At 41.7% G+C, this 16,711-nt stretch overlaps 1 protein-coding gene across 1 annotated transcript; it reads right to left on the bottom strand.

The window, feature by feature from the left end:
* Positions 1-625: 625 nt before the first annotated feature.
* hdc (histidine decarboxylase) lies at positions 626-8,900 on the bottom strand (the record flags this gene model as incomplete). The annotated part of the gene is made up of 12 exons (XM_079496285.1): positions 626-1,408; positions 1,751-1,852; positions 2,062-2,160; positions 2,406-2,496; positions 2,946-3,108; positions 3,257-3,323; positions 3,464-3,607; positions 4,110-4,247; positions 6,209-6,331; positions 6,471-6,584; positions 8,593-8,765; positions 8,873-8,900. The coding sequence occupies 12 exons, from the start codon at positions 8,898-8,900 to the stop codon at positions 626-628; spliced, it is 2,025 nt and encodes a 674-aa protein (XP_079352411.1).
* Positions 8,901-16,711: the final 7,811 nt, after the last annotated feature.

Raw genomic sequence — 16,711 nt, 5'->3', positions numbered from 1 at the left:
TGGTATTACCGCACAGGCAGAGCCCAAGACGTCTGTGGACGTCTTTGAAGAAATAAAAAAAATAAAAATGAATTGAATGCACAGAATTATTATTTGATTTTTTTATTAGACAATAGAAAATGCAAACAGTACAGGGTACAGTTAAAGCACATTGGCCTAAAAGAATAGCACCAAAAAAGACCTCCATTCGGGTCCCATGGAAACAAGACCGTAAGGTCTTTTTTCGGTGCTATCCTTTTAGACCAATGTGCTTTACTGTATCCATACGAAGAAACTGAAAACCACCTTATTTGTGCGAAAGGTGAGAGAGAGGTTTTTTTGTCCAACCACGAAACGGCAACCAATAGGTGCGAAGAGGGGCACAACCATGGGCGGGACTTGACAAAGGGTGAATTGTAAGCTGCCGACTACGCCGTCTGATCTGTCTCCTAGACGGCCGCTGTCTTCAGCCTCTTCACCGATTGAGACACCACTGTCTCAACCACCACTGTGCCAACACTCTAAGGCTAAAAGCGCAAGTGCGCATGCAGCGCGTGCATGTTCCAATGCACGAGGGAATAATTATGGTATACCCTCTGAAAAAAACTAAACTACAGCATTGCTTTAGGTATAATTGTGAAAGAAATCACTCCAGAAACTCTGGTACAGTGGAGGCTTCCAGTGGAGCCTCCACTGTAGAAGACATAAAGCTAAGCCTTCTGTTGCTGGAGGAGTGTTTTGTAGCTATCTGTGAAGCCCTCACTGGACAACACAGCTGGCATCTACCACACTGCACCAACTGGTTGCAGAACAGGGGTGCACTGTGGAACTTTGTAAGCTTTTTTCGGACCTGCTTACCCAGAACATTTGAGGGCACCTCTGGAATCTTAAATAGGGGGCCTGCCCCTGCAAGTGAATGTAAAGGCCTTGCCTTGGCATTCCCCAAAGATTGGATAAGTGCAGGATCAAAATCATAGCCAGACAGGGGCCCGATATTGTTGTAAGCCAAAGGTTCACTGTTGCAGCTAAGTGAACGCATCGGTCTCCTCGAGCTCGGTCTCTTCGACCAAGCCTTGTCAATCCACAGCTCCACTTCGACCTTGTCGAGCTTGGAGCCAGGACACTCTCTCTCTGATTTTGGGCTATCTTTGGCTGTGTTGTCAGTGTCAGATCTTGAAAGCTCTCTTGTTCCCTCACTTTCCCCTATCGTTGGTTGCTCTGCGTCAGGGAGAGGTTCCATCTCTGCCAGAAGATTGGTAGCTGTTTTGGAGATGATGTCCCAGTCCCTGAGGATGTCATCACTTGTGGTGAACTGTGATGTCACCGTAAATCGAATGATGCGTTTAGTGCGAAGTTCTGCAGGGATGAGGTACATGGTGCCAGACCGTGTCAGTCTCCTCAATAACTCTTGGGTCAAGTCATTTCCCCCCTGCAGAGAATTATTACTTTATATATTAATGTGCCAAGTTGCATGCCAAGTCAAAAATACTTAAGTTGTCATTTAAGTCTATCATCAGTTCTCTGATCTTTTTTCTCTATTTAACCTAGCAAAAAAAAAACTCTAGCTTCTCACCTTTGAACCATTAGGTGTAGGTTAGGTAACAACTTACTTCAACAATCATTAGCTATTATTGGCACATAATAAAACCTTATCTTTACAAAGATAATAATTGACCCAAACATGGCATTATTTTACAACCAAATATAAATTTGGGGAGTTATAAGGAAAAGATGCATGCAGTCTGCAGGGTGAGTGCTAAATAGTAAATACCTTAAGGCAAAAGACCACAAGGCCCAGGTGTCTTTCTGCAGGAATCTCAAAATTAGGATCTTTCCTAATGTGGGATTCTAGGAGCTTTGCCATCTCAATTCCCTAATTGGATGGAGAAAATGTTTTAAAATATTAATGAAAAACAAAACAACTGTATGTTGTTTGGTTATCTTTGGATACACAGTCATAACATTATGGTCTATAGACTCTATACCATAAACACAGCCCTGCAGTAATTTCTATATATTTCTATATATATTTATTTGCACCAGACCCAACAGAAAATGTACAAAGAATGGAATGCCACTTGCATGTCTGATGTGACCCTGGATGTTTGTCAGACCAAAGGAGCGCATCATAAACCACAGCTTGAGAGAACGGAAACGGCGACTAAGGGGAATCTGCCAGTGCTGGACAAAAGAACAATAAGGTGTCAGATGATTACATTACAAAAACTGACACACTGAGATGGCTGAATCCTCAAATGGATGTACTGTCGTATACCATAATATATACATACATACACATAAACACATGATTTATGTATGCATCCGATTTATATAGGCTACTGTAGCGCTTTTCTAGGTATTCAAAGTCGCTTTACAGGACAAAAAAATAAAAACATTGTATTAGGAAAAACAAGTTAAAAGGGTACCATGAAGTCAGTGGCTGCCTGTGAGTTGTCATGTCTGAGGTAGACGGGGTCAACACTAAAGGTCTGCTGGAGTTTATATTTGTCCTTGACCCTGTAGCAACAAGAAAAATACATGTCTTCTAATCATCAATAATGGCTTTTCAAACTAAGCCATAATTGAATAAAGACTATACTTTTAGGACTTGGTTCTTTAAGATTGTGTCCACTACACAGGAAATGTAATAATTAAATAAATAATAGGCTACTCTCCCTCTGCTAAGCTGGGGAGAGCCCCGAACTAAGCTCATGCTTCCTTCAATGCATGAGGAGTGAGCAGGTTGCTTCTTATCCCCTGACAGGGGGAATTTTCCCCGGTTGGACGTAACGTACAGAAAGAACATGTTATTCCAACCGGTTCCTTTCCCCTCCATCAGGCGCACCTGCTGACCAGTGGGAGGCATTATAGAGACCAGGATTACTGCGTGTTAAATGTCAGGATTTTACCATTACTACGCATATTTAGTTTTAAGTAGGCCTACATAAGTAAGAGGTAATGCTCACCAGAAGGCAGTGCAGTCGAAGTGGACCATCATCCACTTGGACGGATTGAAGACGAAGGAATGTGCAAATTCGATGCCTTCCAGCGACCAGCGCAGCTCGGGGCAGAAGTATGCGGAGCCAGCATACGCAGCATCAACATGGAGCCACAGCCCCTCCTGTGCACCTGTCAAATACAATACACAAAGAATTAAAACTCTAAAATGATCAATACACAAATTAAGTTAAATTGAGTTGACATTGAAATATTTGTAGCAATGTTAATGAAGATGGTTAACTGGTAAATATATAAACGAGTTCACAAATTGACTTACACACTGGCCCCAGTTCAGGTAGCTTATCAAAGGCACATACTCCTGTAGTTCCCAAAGTGGCACACAGCTGTACAACAGATACACAAAAACAACACTTCCAACAACACTTAAATCCGATCAGAATCTTGTACTGTCCCGAGTATTTAAATGTAAATCAACAAAAGGCATGTCTGAGTTCCTGTTCTACTTCTAGCAACATGTGCCTACCATAAAAGGAACCAGGCCCTTGCTCCTGTCCTCCTCAATGGCTTGTTTCAGAGTTTCCCCTCTCAGGGAACAGTGTTCGTCAGTAGGCAGAAACCTGATCTTCACCAGTGAGATCAGTCCTGCTTTCTCCACAGAGGAGTGGGCCTGGGTGGTCAAAGTAATCAACAAACTATGAAAACCGATCAAACATTGGCAGATCTACAAGTGAGTATTATTTTCACAGTATGTGTGGAACCGAGTCAAACTAAATGTAAGGCCTCAACCAATACAAGTACTTGTCAGGGTTGTAGGTCCCCAGTTCAAACGTAGTTACTTTTACATTACACTAATTAGTACATATATTACGTAGTCGAACAATGTCAATCACAAAATGTTCTGAATCTGATTTGTTATTCATATTAAAACTACAACTCAACGTTTAATCCTGAGATTGCAGTGGTATAGCTATAAAATGAGTAACACTAACAAATGAGAATGTATATCAAACATTTACACGTTTTGAATACGTAACGCATGCACTACTTATAACCACACTGTAATAACTTACCATACGTAAGTGAAAGCGAAAGCATATAGTACCAAGTGTACTTTCTTAATGAGAATGGAGCTCTTTAAGCATGCGTCAGAATGAGTGACCCTCCCTGACCTGGTCTGAAGCGTAGGCCACCAGTCTGGAGTTGAGGATGCCGTCATCGACGTCCTGGTTGAGTTCTTTCTTCAGCTGAAGGATCATGTCCTTCCTGGCTGCCAGCAGCGCTACCAGGGTGCTCTCACTCACCGTGCTCTACCAGGAGAGAGAACGCAACTAAAAATGATCCTCGAATAACTACTTTTTTGTTAAAAAATCATCAGATTATTGGAAATAACACTTATTATTTAAAAAAAAACCTGCAACCTGCAAACCTGTTTTGGGGTAGATGATGCCTAAAAGCATTAGAAGCAATGTAGTAAAAGAAAGAAAATTAATCTGCCCTAAAGTATAGATTTTTATCTTTGAAGTGCATTATTGTTGCAGTTTTCTCATTATTTGTCCTTTTTTAACTTTTGTATGACTGCTGTCACTGCATTGGTGACTAAATGTAACTTGTGTAAATAGCATTTTATGTAGACATTTGTCTGATACTAATACCTTTTACTACTTTTACTATTTTACTTACTTTTACTACTTAAAGCGCAAATAACATGCATTTTAAAACTGCTTTTAATATTTAATATCATATTGTCTATGTCCCTCAAAGTTATTTCTAATGGTTTGAGCCTCAATCACCACTCTGATATAACCAGGCCTTGTCATTTCTTTCTGGACTTTCAAAGCAGTTTTAGCTGCAGTACCACAATGTCCTGAGTTGGTGGGGGTGCTGATGTGCAGATTATTTAATATTTGAGTCATTATAATACTGATGCTAGATAAAACCAGGCTTGTTTCCATTCCATGCCAGCTTGTAAAATCAACAATGGTGGACATTGTAAACAAAGTGGAAATGCAAATTTGGAACTGAAGACTGAAGAAGAGGAGGAATTATACAAAGTAGGGTGACATTGATGACATCACGATGAGGCCAAAATCAGTTGAGCTGTTCTTGAGAGCAATTTCCATTAAAACACCAATATGATATGAAAGCCTGATTGTTCAAAATTGGTTATTTGTGGGGATAGAAAACACATATGGGAGCCCCAAAAACACAAAAGAAATTGAAAAAGTTGAATTTTATGTTATAGGTCCTTTAAAGCAGGGGTTCTCAACCCGTGGGTCGCGACCCCTCGGGGGGTCGCCAAATTATTTTAGGGGGTCCCCAAATTATTTAAAAAAAAAAAAAAAAAGAATTAAATTTTATTTTCACGATTTTTCAAAAATAGCAGACCTACAAGCTCGTAGCGCGCCACTTGGTGGCGCGCTATGAGCTTGTAGATCTGCTATTTTTCAATAGCTAAATTATAACAATGCTTAAAACACCAAAAGAGGTTCCCGCCCAAAATGGTTTAAGGTTATTGTAGCAGTCAATTTATATTGGGGGTCAGGAGGGGGCGGGGCGGGGGTCCCGAGACATTGCCAAAGCATTTCCGGGGGTCCCCGGCCAAAAACGTTGAGAACCCCTGCTTTAAAGGACCTATAACATAAAATTCAACTTTCTTTTGTGTTTTTGGGGTTCCTATGTTCCTGTGTTTTCTATCACCAACCAATTTTGAACAATCAGGCTATATAATATCATATTGGTGCTTTAATGGAAATTGCTCTCAGGAACAGCTCAACTGATTCTCATCGTGATGTCATCAACGTCCCCCTACTTTGTATAATTCCTCCTCTTCTTCAGTCTTCAGTTCCACATTTGCATTTCCACTTTGTTTACATTGTCCACCATTGTTGATTTTCCAAGCTGGCATGGAATGGAAACAAGCCTGGTTTTATCTAGCATCAGTATTATAATGACTCAAATATTAAATAATCCGCATATCAGCACCACCACCACCTCAGGACATTGTGGTACTGCAGCTAAAACTGCTTTCAAAGTCCAGAAAGAAATGACAAGGACTGGTTATATCAGAGTGGTGATTGAGGCTCAAACCATTAGAAATAACTTTGAGGGACATAGACAATATGATAATAAATATTAAAAACAGATTTAAAATGCATGTTATTTGTACTTTAAATTTTGAATTCCAGGCTTTTACTTGTAATGGAGTATTTCTACATTGTGGTATTGATGCTACTATATAAATTAGTACTTTTCCCACCACCGTCTGTACCTGCAGTATGCCTCCTCCTGTGCCGCCAGGGTGGTGATGCAGGAAGAAAGAAGGAAGGCCCAGTGCTTTACACAGCCAGTCCATCACATTCATCTCCAACTCTGTGCATGCTGGACTGGAAGCCTGACCAAAACCATCATTCATTTGTCTTCGTCACTTATACAGTGTATGTAAACTGATATTTTAACAACAGCATTTGGTTTTATGCACCACATTGGGTACACAGTGTTAATATTACTATCACAAATGGTTCTCCCCTTACCCAGGTGAATCCAATGCAGTTGATAGCATCTGCCAGCATGTCTCCCAGCATGGAGGGCCACGACGTCAGGGCGGGGTAAAAGGCATGCATGTGAGGACTCTGCCAGTGAACCACCTGCAGAGCAGCATTAGAACAGTTTGTCTACGGATATGGAATGGATGTGTGTGTGTGTGTGTGTGTGTGTGTGTGTGTGTGTGTGTGTGTGTGTGTGTGTGTGTGTGTGTGTGTGTGTGTGTGTGTGTGTGTGTGTGTGTGTGTGTGTGTGTGTGTGTGTGTGTGTGTGTGTGTGTGCGCGTGTGTGCGTGCGTGCGTGCGTGTGTGCGTACTGTGTGAAAGCCAACATCTTAACCACTAAACCAAAGGCTCCTATAACCTAGCTCTGTGATGGTCTGGAGGAGCATCTGGTATTTACTTTGGTCATAAAGGCTTCTTCTAAGCTAGAATCAAAGGTGTAGGCCACTTCAAGAATGGAAACTGATCTGTTTCAACATCTAGTGTAGCAGAGATATGTGCATGTGAAGTGATGAAGGAAGGTTTGTACATTCTCACAGCCAGTGTAAAATGTTTAGATACTGTATGTCCTTTGTTATGAGATTAACTATTCTGTTGTGGTGTGTAAAGCCCTTTATAGGCATAGCATCGATTCAGAATGTGTGACATGGTTTCTGTAACAAGCAAGCCCTGTGGTGTGATGCAAACAATGAGGTACATGGGTGGAGGGAAAGGTTGAGTCTGGTGGGAAGGATCTGTAACCTGACTTTTACTGTAAAAGTGATAATGTCCTCATTGAGAGCAGTGTTCCTTAGAAATAAATTGGAAACAGAGTGATCAGCAGAGGGGAGACAAGCACGTTTCCTCTGGAGTTTAAGTCCAGTCCAGTGTTGTTGTTGTTGCTGATGTTGAAACAGATCCAACAGGGTCCCCCGGGCACCTGAAGGTGTCAAGATGAGTGTCCACTGTAGGTCACTGCTGCTCTAACAGGTGAGGGGGTCAGTTATTATGTCCTCAGAGACCTTCACAGTCTCAGAGTCAGACCACACCCACTCCAGGGACACACCAGCCTGGACACAGAGATTGTTCAAGTCCGGCCAATCCGATGAAACAGCAAAGCCCGGGGAGAAATTAAGTGTCCAGTTTCCCACTGGGTTTCCTTCTGAACCCAAGGAAGTGGGGCTCTGACTCCCTGGCTAAAAGGACCTTGCGTCTCATCAAATTAAGGAACAGGGAAGATCTATAGCCAGCTCCCTAACAGCCCTGTCATCATTATTCAGCATGGTCAATAGACACACACACAAACACACAATTTGTATTTTATTTATTTTTGAGGGGTGCTATAGAGCACTCTAAACAAACAGAGTACAGCCATGTCTATGGATTTTTAATGTTTGTTACAAACAGAGTGAACAAAGTGATGCGGCCCTCATTTCACACAAGTGTGATTTTCTTTAGGGGCGCAAGCCCCTCCTATATGTCCAGCTTTGAGGGTGTGTGCAAACACAAACATTGTCCTAACACAAACATCGAATGCCATTGACAATGAATAATGGCCAGTTTTGAGTGTTTGTCCCAACACAAACATTGAATGCCATTGAAAATGAATGGCCATTAAACATTACATTTGTTTAGGTGATGTAATCACCATTACATCACCTAATCAACATGAGTTAGACTTTAATATATTAGCGCCCCTCACTTCACATGGGTGTGATTTTTAATTGCTGAATAGCCAAAAGCATATTGATTAAGACCAAGATGAACCCCCTCAAGGACCCCTGGGAGTCCCCAGACCCTACTTTGAGAAACAACGGATTACAAAATTCTCTCCCACTGTAGTAAAAAGTTGTTTTTTTTACAATCACTTGGGTGAACTACTGATTTGGCTGCCGTAATTGTCATTATATTTTGTTATATTTATTTTCCATGTTCAGTAATCTTATTTTGGTAAAGGTTTGTTTTCCGGATGTGCATTTCCCATATGGCGTTATGCCCATATCATTAATAAAGCTACCAGTAACAGAAACCAACTGAGTGAGTGAGGGAGTGACACTGACAACTGAAAATACTTTTTGTCGATCGAATCAAAGCTCTGCTGCATTTAGAGTTGACACAGTCAGAAACTTACCCCAGGCATGATGACTTTCTCAATGTCCTGGAAAACCTTTTCCCACTCCTCCGGTTCTGTTGGGGCGCAGTCAGGGATCAGCTCCCTCATGTAACCCGGCTTCACATCTGGAATCACCCTCCTCTCTCTAATGGAGCTGAGGTACTCTGTGATGTAGTCCACCAATTCTTTGGCTGCAGTAACGACGACACAGACACAGTATAAACTTCATTTGAACTTTAAATTCATGACCGATTCAATATAAAGGTATCAAAATATATGAAATATAACCCAATTTCACCTCTTCGATTGTATTCCTCAGCTTGCATTGTTAAGGCAAGGAAGCACTGTCCACAGAGAGGTGCTGACAAGTGGCTGCGTGACAAGTGGCTAGAGTGCTGTTGTGTTTGGTGCATGGGAGAGATCACAGAGCTATATAGACCTATCACCCTACTATGATGAACACGCCCTAAACCAGTGACGCATATGGACCACTGAACAAATACAGTACATCCATGTGGTCCTTCCATCTGTCCAGTGCCATGGGCCAAACCAAGCCACATTAAATGTTTGCTAAATATTTACTCTCCTGGAGCACTGGTGGTGACAAGTTAACGAATCCATAGCCTCCATCCATATTCTTGGGGGCGAACATTCGGCAAAAATAGCAGACCTACAAGCTGTTGATCTGATATTATCAGCAAAGATATTTGTTTAGAGTGAAAAGAGGACAGGACCTAGTCACCTATAGCACAGTAGTTCTCAACATGTGGGTCGGGACCCACAGCCAGGGGGGTCCTCCACATGATTGTTGGGGGTCCCCAGATGACAGTGAAGTGAAATGAAATTAACATTACTGCATCAAAAGTAATCAACAAACTATACCATAATAACTGGTCAAACATTGGCCAAATTGTCAAATAATATAAGAAAGATGCACAAAAAAAAATAGCCCATCTGCAAGCTCACAACGCCTGTTTATCTGTGGAGGTCAAATATGATTATTTTCGGGGGTCCCCAGGTCAAATTTGATTTGTTTGTTTGTTTAATATGACATGTGACACTATTCCAATTAATTTTATGAATATTGCCATTATTGGAATAATGGCACACAAACCTGGAAGGCACACAAACAGGGAAGCTGTCTGAACTTTTCGGCTTATTTGATAATTAGGATGACATGGGAGGAAGGAGATCTGAAAACCATAGGGGTGTAAAGATGGGAGGTTTTAGGTTTCGGACGGCATTCTTTCTGCAACTGCATTGTGAGCTGGTTCTGCATTCCCTTGTATCTTGCCATCTTTAAAGATACAACTCTTTGCTTTAATCTATGGTTATTTTTAGGCTTCTGTCAGACTCCTTTACATTTTGATACCCAGAGAAATAAACCTTTAAAAAAACCTCTGCAATATGAGCTTGCAGACAAAGCAATGACACTGTCCACATAATTCAATGCATTGATTTAACAGTCACTGGTTTTCCCATAATCAAGTTGGCTGAATGTTTTACACAGCATGGCTTTGCTATAGGCTATCCTTTATGTTTGCATTGGATGTTAGTTCTAAACAAATAAATGGTAGGCTATGAAAGGGAATATTATAAAATGAATGATGAATAAAAGGTAATATGATGATGTGGGCAAGGCCATCTATGTCATTGCTTATCGGTGCCTTTTAACCTCCAACAAAAGCTCAGGTAGCACCTGGACTGTTCACACTCTTTGGTATTTACTGTGTATTGTCCTGCTTCTCGTCTTGTTCTCTATGGGAAACCCTTTGGTCGAATGTAAATCCAGTGATAATACAAACGCACTAAGCACACAGCAATGTCATACCAAAGAGGCTATATAGGTAGTAGTAGGTACTAGTAGTCAGTTTGAAAGACAATTATTTCAAATGATTATAACATCTGAATTATGTTTTGCATAATGTTTGTGTGCCAATATTCCAATAATGCCAATATTCATAGAATTAATTGGAATAGTGTCACATGTCATATTAAAACCCTAGGTATCCATATTACTATCTGATAAACTCAAGTGGATCTCAGAATAGACAGCGTGGCTCCAATGTGGATCACTTATAGCTGGGGAGGAACTTGTAAAGATTTGGCTTTAGGTGACAAGTTTATGATTTTTGGTATGGTGTTAGGTATCATAGACATAAAAAGGTAGATACCTCCTCCGGCTCTGGGGCATGTGTATCGTAGCTCAATATGGTGGAGGCACGGCATGCTGCCACTCAAAGTGACCACTACTGGCCCACCTCTGTCTGTGTTACAAAATTGTCGAAAAATGATATCATGTTGTAGTCAGTGTTTTGTAGTCAGACTCATCAGGCCAGAACCATCAATCTGGAACTTCCTTTCCCTCAAACCGGAAGAATAACAATAAAAGCGTGACTCGTTTTCTTGTAGCCTGTGGCTTTTATTGCGAAAAATCGGTTTGAGGGAAAGGAAGTTCCAGACTGAAGGTTCGGGCACGACCAAGGGGCCAGTGAGGCCCGCCAACGTTGAAGAACTGGGCCCTAGTTGCGAACGCAGTGAGCACTAACTATGAGACCTAGCAGAACATGTCTGTCTGTGTGTGTGTGTGTGTGTGTGTCTGTCTGTGTGTCACGCTGTAACACCACCCGCCTGCCACCAGAGGGCGCAGCTGTATCACACACAACACACACACACACACACACACACACACACACACACACAAAACTTAACTTAACTTAAAAAACTTAAACTTAAAAAGAAAAAACTTACAAAAAAAACTTTAAAAAAACACACACACACGCAGTACACATAAACCACACCACACATACACACACAAAAAAATCTTTAAAAAAAAACTTAACTTAAAAAAAAATCTTAAAAAAACACTTAAAAAATAAAATAATAATAAAAAAAGAGAACTTAAAAAAAACCTTAAAAAAATACGTAATTTATTCTAATTGTTGTTATTGCAATTTACGAGCTGCGTTCGCCTCCCGTGTTTGCGCGTCTTACTTGTGGTAAGAGGAGGGACTACAGGCGGACCCGTGGATTCATGACCGGGAAACCCCGTGTCTCTATCCTAGTGGACTCAACTAGTGGATTTACTAATCGACTAGTTGAATAGTCGACTAGTTGCTTAAAGCCCTAGTAAACAATGTGCGCTAATGCTAAGGATAGCAAAGTGTGTGTATGGGGCTGGCGGGAGGTGGAAACAACTGCTCTTAAAGTAAACACTGATGGTGGCACAGGTTAACTACATTTATGCTAACAGCTAGCGGCACAGAAATAATTAATCCATTTAGCCAGCTCGCTATGGGAGACATCATTATTATTATTACGAAGTCCGGACCCAAAAGGGTCCAAACCTCTGCCTGTAAGTTTAAGGACTGCACGCTGCCCCTTGAAACAATTGTATCCTGTGTAGTGACCTGACAGACCTGGGTCTGACCAAAGCCAAGAAGTCTGACAGACAAGGGAATCTGCCTTATGGCCCAAGTGTGTTAAAGCCTACGGGGTCGTAGGGTGCAACAGTCCGTAGAAGTTGGCAAACGTCGAATAAGACGACCAGCTCGCCTCGATATACACATCCTGGATTGAGGCCCCCTTGCAGAGGGCCCAGGATGATGACATCCGCCTAGTAGAGGCCGCTTTACCTCTTTACCGCTTTACCTCTCCTTCAATATTGGTTTACGTTTACCCACGGACTGTGGATCCCAAGAGAAACAATTGGTTCGTCTCCCTTGTTGCCACAGTCCTGTCCATACACCCTCAGGGCCCTCACTGGGCAAAGGTTGTGCCTCCTCCTGTCCTACTAAAAGCAAAGGGGCGGACAGAATGCCACTCGCTCACACGTGGCAAGGTGATTCTTGGGCACATACGCCGGATTGGTCTTGATAACCACCCTCGTATCGCCCTCAGCGTCAAGTCGACGCCTACTGAAAGTGCATGGAAATCACTGACACTGTGACACAATTAGCGGTCACCAAAGCCAGCAACCGTGCTGTTTTAAGCCATAGAAGCTTTACAACAACCACCCTCAGTTGCTCAAACGGTGCTCGAGATAGGGAGTCCGACACCATCCAGGTCCCACAAAGGGACAAAGACTTCCAAGAACCGGCGCACCAACGGGTGCTGGCCAAACAGGGTTGCTCCCCACACATATGTAGCAGGCTGAGATAGCCGCCATATACACCTTAACAGTGGAGAAGACTCTACCTCTGTCCAACGGGTAGAAAATGACAGAATGACTCTTATTGAGCCTTTCAAAGGCCTGTGGTCTGGTAACACCATTTCCCAATACGCGTCATTCCCCATATAGCCGACTAGGCTCTTTCAACCTGTATAGTGTCGATGACACACTGAGGCAACGCTGTATAAAGTCTCTCATGCTCTGTTGATTCTATAAATGCATGACAACTACAGCCTCTCATTTTCCAATTCCAGTCCTCCACTAGGGTTCTACCCACAGTTAGCTACATCTACTCAATGACTCAATGTGTTTTTGTATTGTCTTGGATATTGTCAATATTTATTTTTGGGAATCGGAAATTACCGTTTCAGTTTGCATATAGGGATGGGCGGGGTGTAAAGGTCCCTGCACACTGCTGCGTTTTCAGACCCGAATATCAGAGCGAAATCCAGAGCTGCCATTTTACCTTATTTAAACACCTAGAAGGCTTTTTTCACCACTCTTGCCTGTTTTGTCAATAAACACTAGTCTAATAACTTTGGTGGTTGATACGGTTCCTGCAAGTAAACAACACATTAAGTTTGTCACGTTCATTCTGAACGCACCTATGTCCTATACTTTATACTAGCCTGGTCACCAGACATTACTCTTCAGTCTCTTCTTAACCACTAAATAGCTGCTTTGCTAGTGACCATAATGAAGCATATATTATTTGATTGATTATTGAAAATTTAGCGGCTGCTACATGAAAAGTTAACAATAGTCTACTACACTGTAGCCTACTGTATATTGAATACCAGACGAGTCGCCCCTTTACCAACTCGCCCCTGGCGTACAGCCGGCGGAACTGTGTGGCCTGGTATTCCTAAAGTAACCTAAGTAAATAATGCTTAAACGGTTAAACCTAACCTAAAATTCTAAGATAATATAGACTTAATCAATGTCAAGAGCTAATTAACACTTTCATTGGAGTCAGATATGTGAGGTACAACATTCAATTCTGACGGGTGAAGCAATCTTATTTGAATATACAAGCGGTTCTGGATCAGCAATGAAATAGATAGGCTTTGATATCACAAACCTATGCTTGAGCTTCCATTAGAGAGGTAATTTCACAATTACCTTAAAAACTGCTTTCATCAGATATTGTTTCCTACCAAAACAGGGACATAGGAGTACAATAGCCACATTGTGCTTTGTCTCATTGATGTAACATTGCTCTTACCGCATACACTATGAATGCCATTGATTCATTCCATTATTATTGGGGCACAGATGGCAGGAACTTCAGTCACAAAGACAATTTTACATCATAGTGTCTGAGCAAATAGACATGTATTCATCATAGACATGATGATGTACGGCGCCCGTACATCATAAGAGCGCCCCTCACTTCACATGGGTGTGATTTTTGAGGGGCGCTAGCCCCTCCTATATACAGCTTTTGTCCTCACATGTCTCAATATTTGCCATTGACAATGAAAGGGGAAATTAGGTCAGATTTCCGCCAAATATGACATTAATTAAACATCAAAACATGTAACGCCATTGACATATACGTCATATATGTAGACGAGCAAATCGGCTAACCAATCAGATGTCGGTGGGAACGCTTGGCCAATAAGGGACCACGATTCTTGATGATGATGTACAATGATGTATGATGATGATGAGCACCCCTCACTTCACACGGGTGGGATTTTTATAAGAATATAAAGCACGATTTTGACTACAGCTTTAGCACCACACACCACACCGCATCAAAATATCTACCGTTTCCATTCAAATAAAGTGCCCCCCCGCAGTACCCCTCTCCCCTCCCCTTCTTGGGGTCAGAATTCTTGCCTAACAATGTAAGATGAGTGCACAGGAGAGGAGCTAGCTATTGGCAAGAACCAAATGGACCCTTATAACTATAATCAAACATACTTGATAATCTAAGACATGATTAGAGACGAGAAGAGAATACAAAACTGTGGAAATTAAGTGATTTGGTCAATCAGAACAACTTTCAGTTTGTTCTTAAACAAGTTCAGAGAAGAAAGTTGTAAACCAGTAGAATATTTGTGTAGTAGGCTACCTCTGTATCTAATAGAAAACTGACCAACTGACCACTAGTACGATAAAGGGGGGGGTGGAGATGAGTATAGCCTGTCTAGTGTTATATTTGTGGACTTGAGAGTTTGAAAGTAATTACTAAAAGGCCCGCAGGGATGGGATTGGGGGTATGTTTAAGCTTGTAAATAAAAATTCAAATTTGATAAGAGTGATCGAGTCTTTTTGATAAAGACTTGATCACTCTTAAGTAAATTTTTCTGATGACACCAAGTGATCTAGAAACTTTGTTGGAAACTAGATTGATGTGTTCTTGCTGAGTTTCTCATCTACTAAAACTCCTAAGAAGTTTATAGAGGAAACTTGAGATATGTCAGTATCATTAATAGTGATTTTACAAGTATCCGTACAATATTTGTTGTTTTTTCCACCAAAGAGAATAAAATTTGACTTAAAAATATATATATATCTAGAAATGCACTCTGACGAGCTGCCAACTTACGCTTCGCACACATCTGAGTTATATGTCTATATAAATCCCGTTCCAGATATCCACTACAACGGGTTCTAAATGTTTTAAGTGTCTCAAATTGGTTACGTCATCCATACATATTGTGTATTTTTGGTGGCCCCCTCTGCCAATCAGGGATTGGCTGATGACGTAACTATGTATGTTTATGTAAAAAGGGTGGTTCCTGATTGGCCGAGGGACAACACCGACATATGCCCCTCGGCCAATCAGGGATTGGCTGATGACGTAACTATGTATTAGTATGTTTAATTGTTTATGTAAAAACGGTGGTTCCTGATTGGCCGAGGGTGTGACCAAAAACGCACAATCCCTGATTGGCCAAGGGTGTCACCGACATACGCAGCCGAAAACAGTACTTGCACCGCTCTGCTCGCGCAAGTAATAACTGGGTGGGGCATTCATTTCCAACTTGCATCGTTCCAAGTAGGCCAGTGCCCAACGGGCACCGCTCTAGAGGCTCTGGACAGGGCCCCTGCCCAGGCTCTGGACAGGGCCCAAATTAGCCAATTGATCACACCTGTTCACCCCTAGATCGCCATATATAGAGCTGGTCTGTTATGACATCACTATTCTGTTCTGACGTATGCATAGACTCCATATTTGGGCATGCCTGACAAAGAACTCCATATATGGGCATAAAAGGGACACAGACATAATATCTGGGTGGGGCATGCATTTCCAACTTGCATCGTTCCAAGTAGGCCAGTGGCACAATTCCTTGTAGTGGAAATGGAGGTACAAGTAGGGGTGAAGTGGTGTGAGGCCATGGTAGTGGAAACTGGGCTTAAGTTGCTTCCAAAATGTGTGGGAAGGGCCAAACTTTTACAAAATAAATTCTCATCTATAATATCAGTAATCTAGCTCTAAAGTTTTCAATCAATCAATGAAAACCAATATGAACTGTTGTTATTATTAATAGAATCCATCATATCTTCAGACACATGTAGTGTCTGCTGATGGACACTAGATGGGGACCAAACAGCAGCTGCATGTGGTTCCTAATGACATATATGGTACTATATTCAGTCATAAGTTGTGTGGAGGTAGTGATAGGAAGTTCCGATCACTACCTCCACACAACTTATGACTTCATTATTTTAGTGCAACTACCTGAATATAAGCATGATTTTTTTATCGTCCAAAACCATGAAAAACAACATACTATTTGCGAAACTTGACCTTTGGCTCGGCACTTGGTCTGCTCTAGTACACTTGGTCTGCTCTAGTACTGCTCTAGTACACTTGGTCTGCTCTAGTACACTTGGTCTGCTCTAGTACTGCTCTAGTACACTTGGTCTGCTCTAGTACTGCTCTAGTACACTTGGTCTGCTCTAGTACACTTGGTCTGCTCTAATACTACTCTAGTACCGAAAATATCC

The sequence above is a fragment of the Electrona antarctica genome (assembly GCF_951216825.1).
Source record: "Electrona antarctica genome assembly, chromosome: 3".
NCBI classification, from domain to species: Eukaryota; Metazoa; Chordata; class Actinopteri; order Myctophiformes; family Myctophidae; genus Electrona; species Electrona antarctica.
Note: the sequence above shows the minus strand (reverse complement) of the source record. Positions and strands in the feature narration are given on the sequence as shown.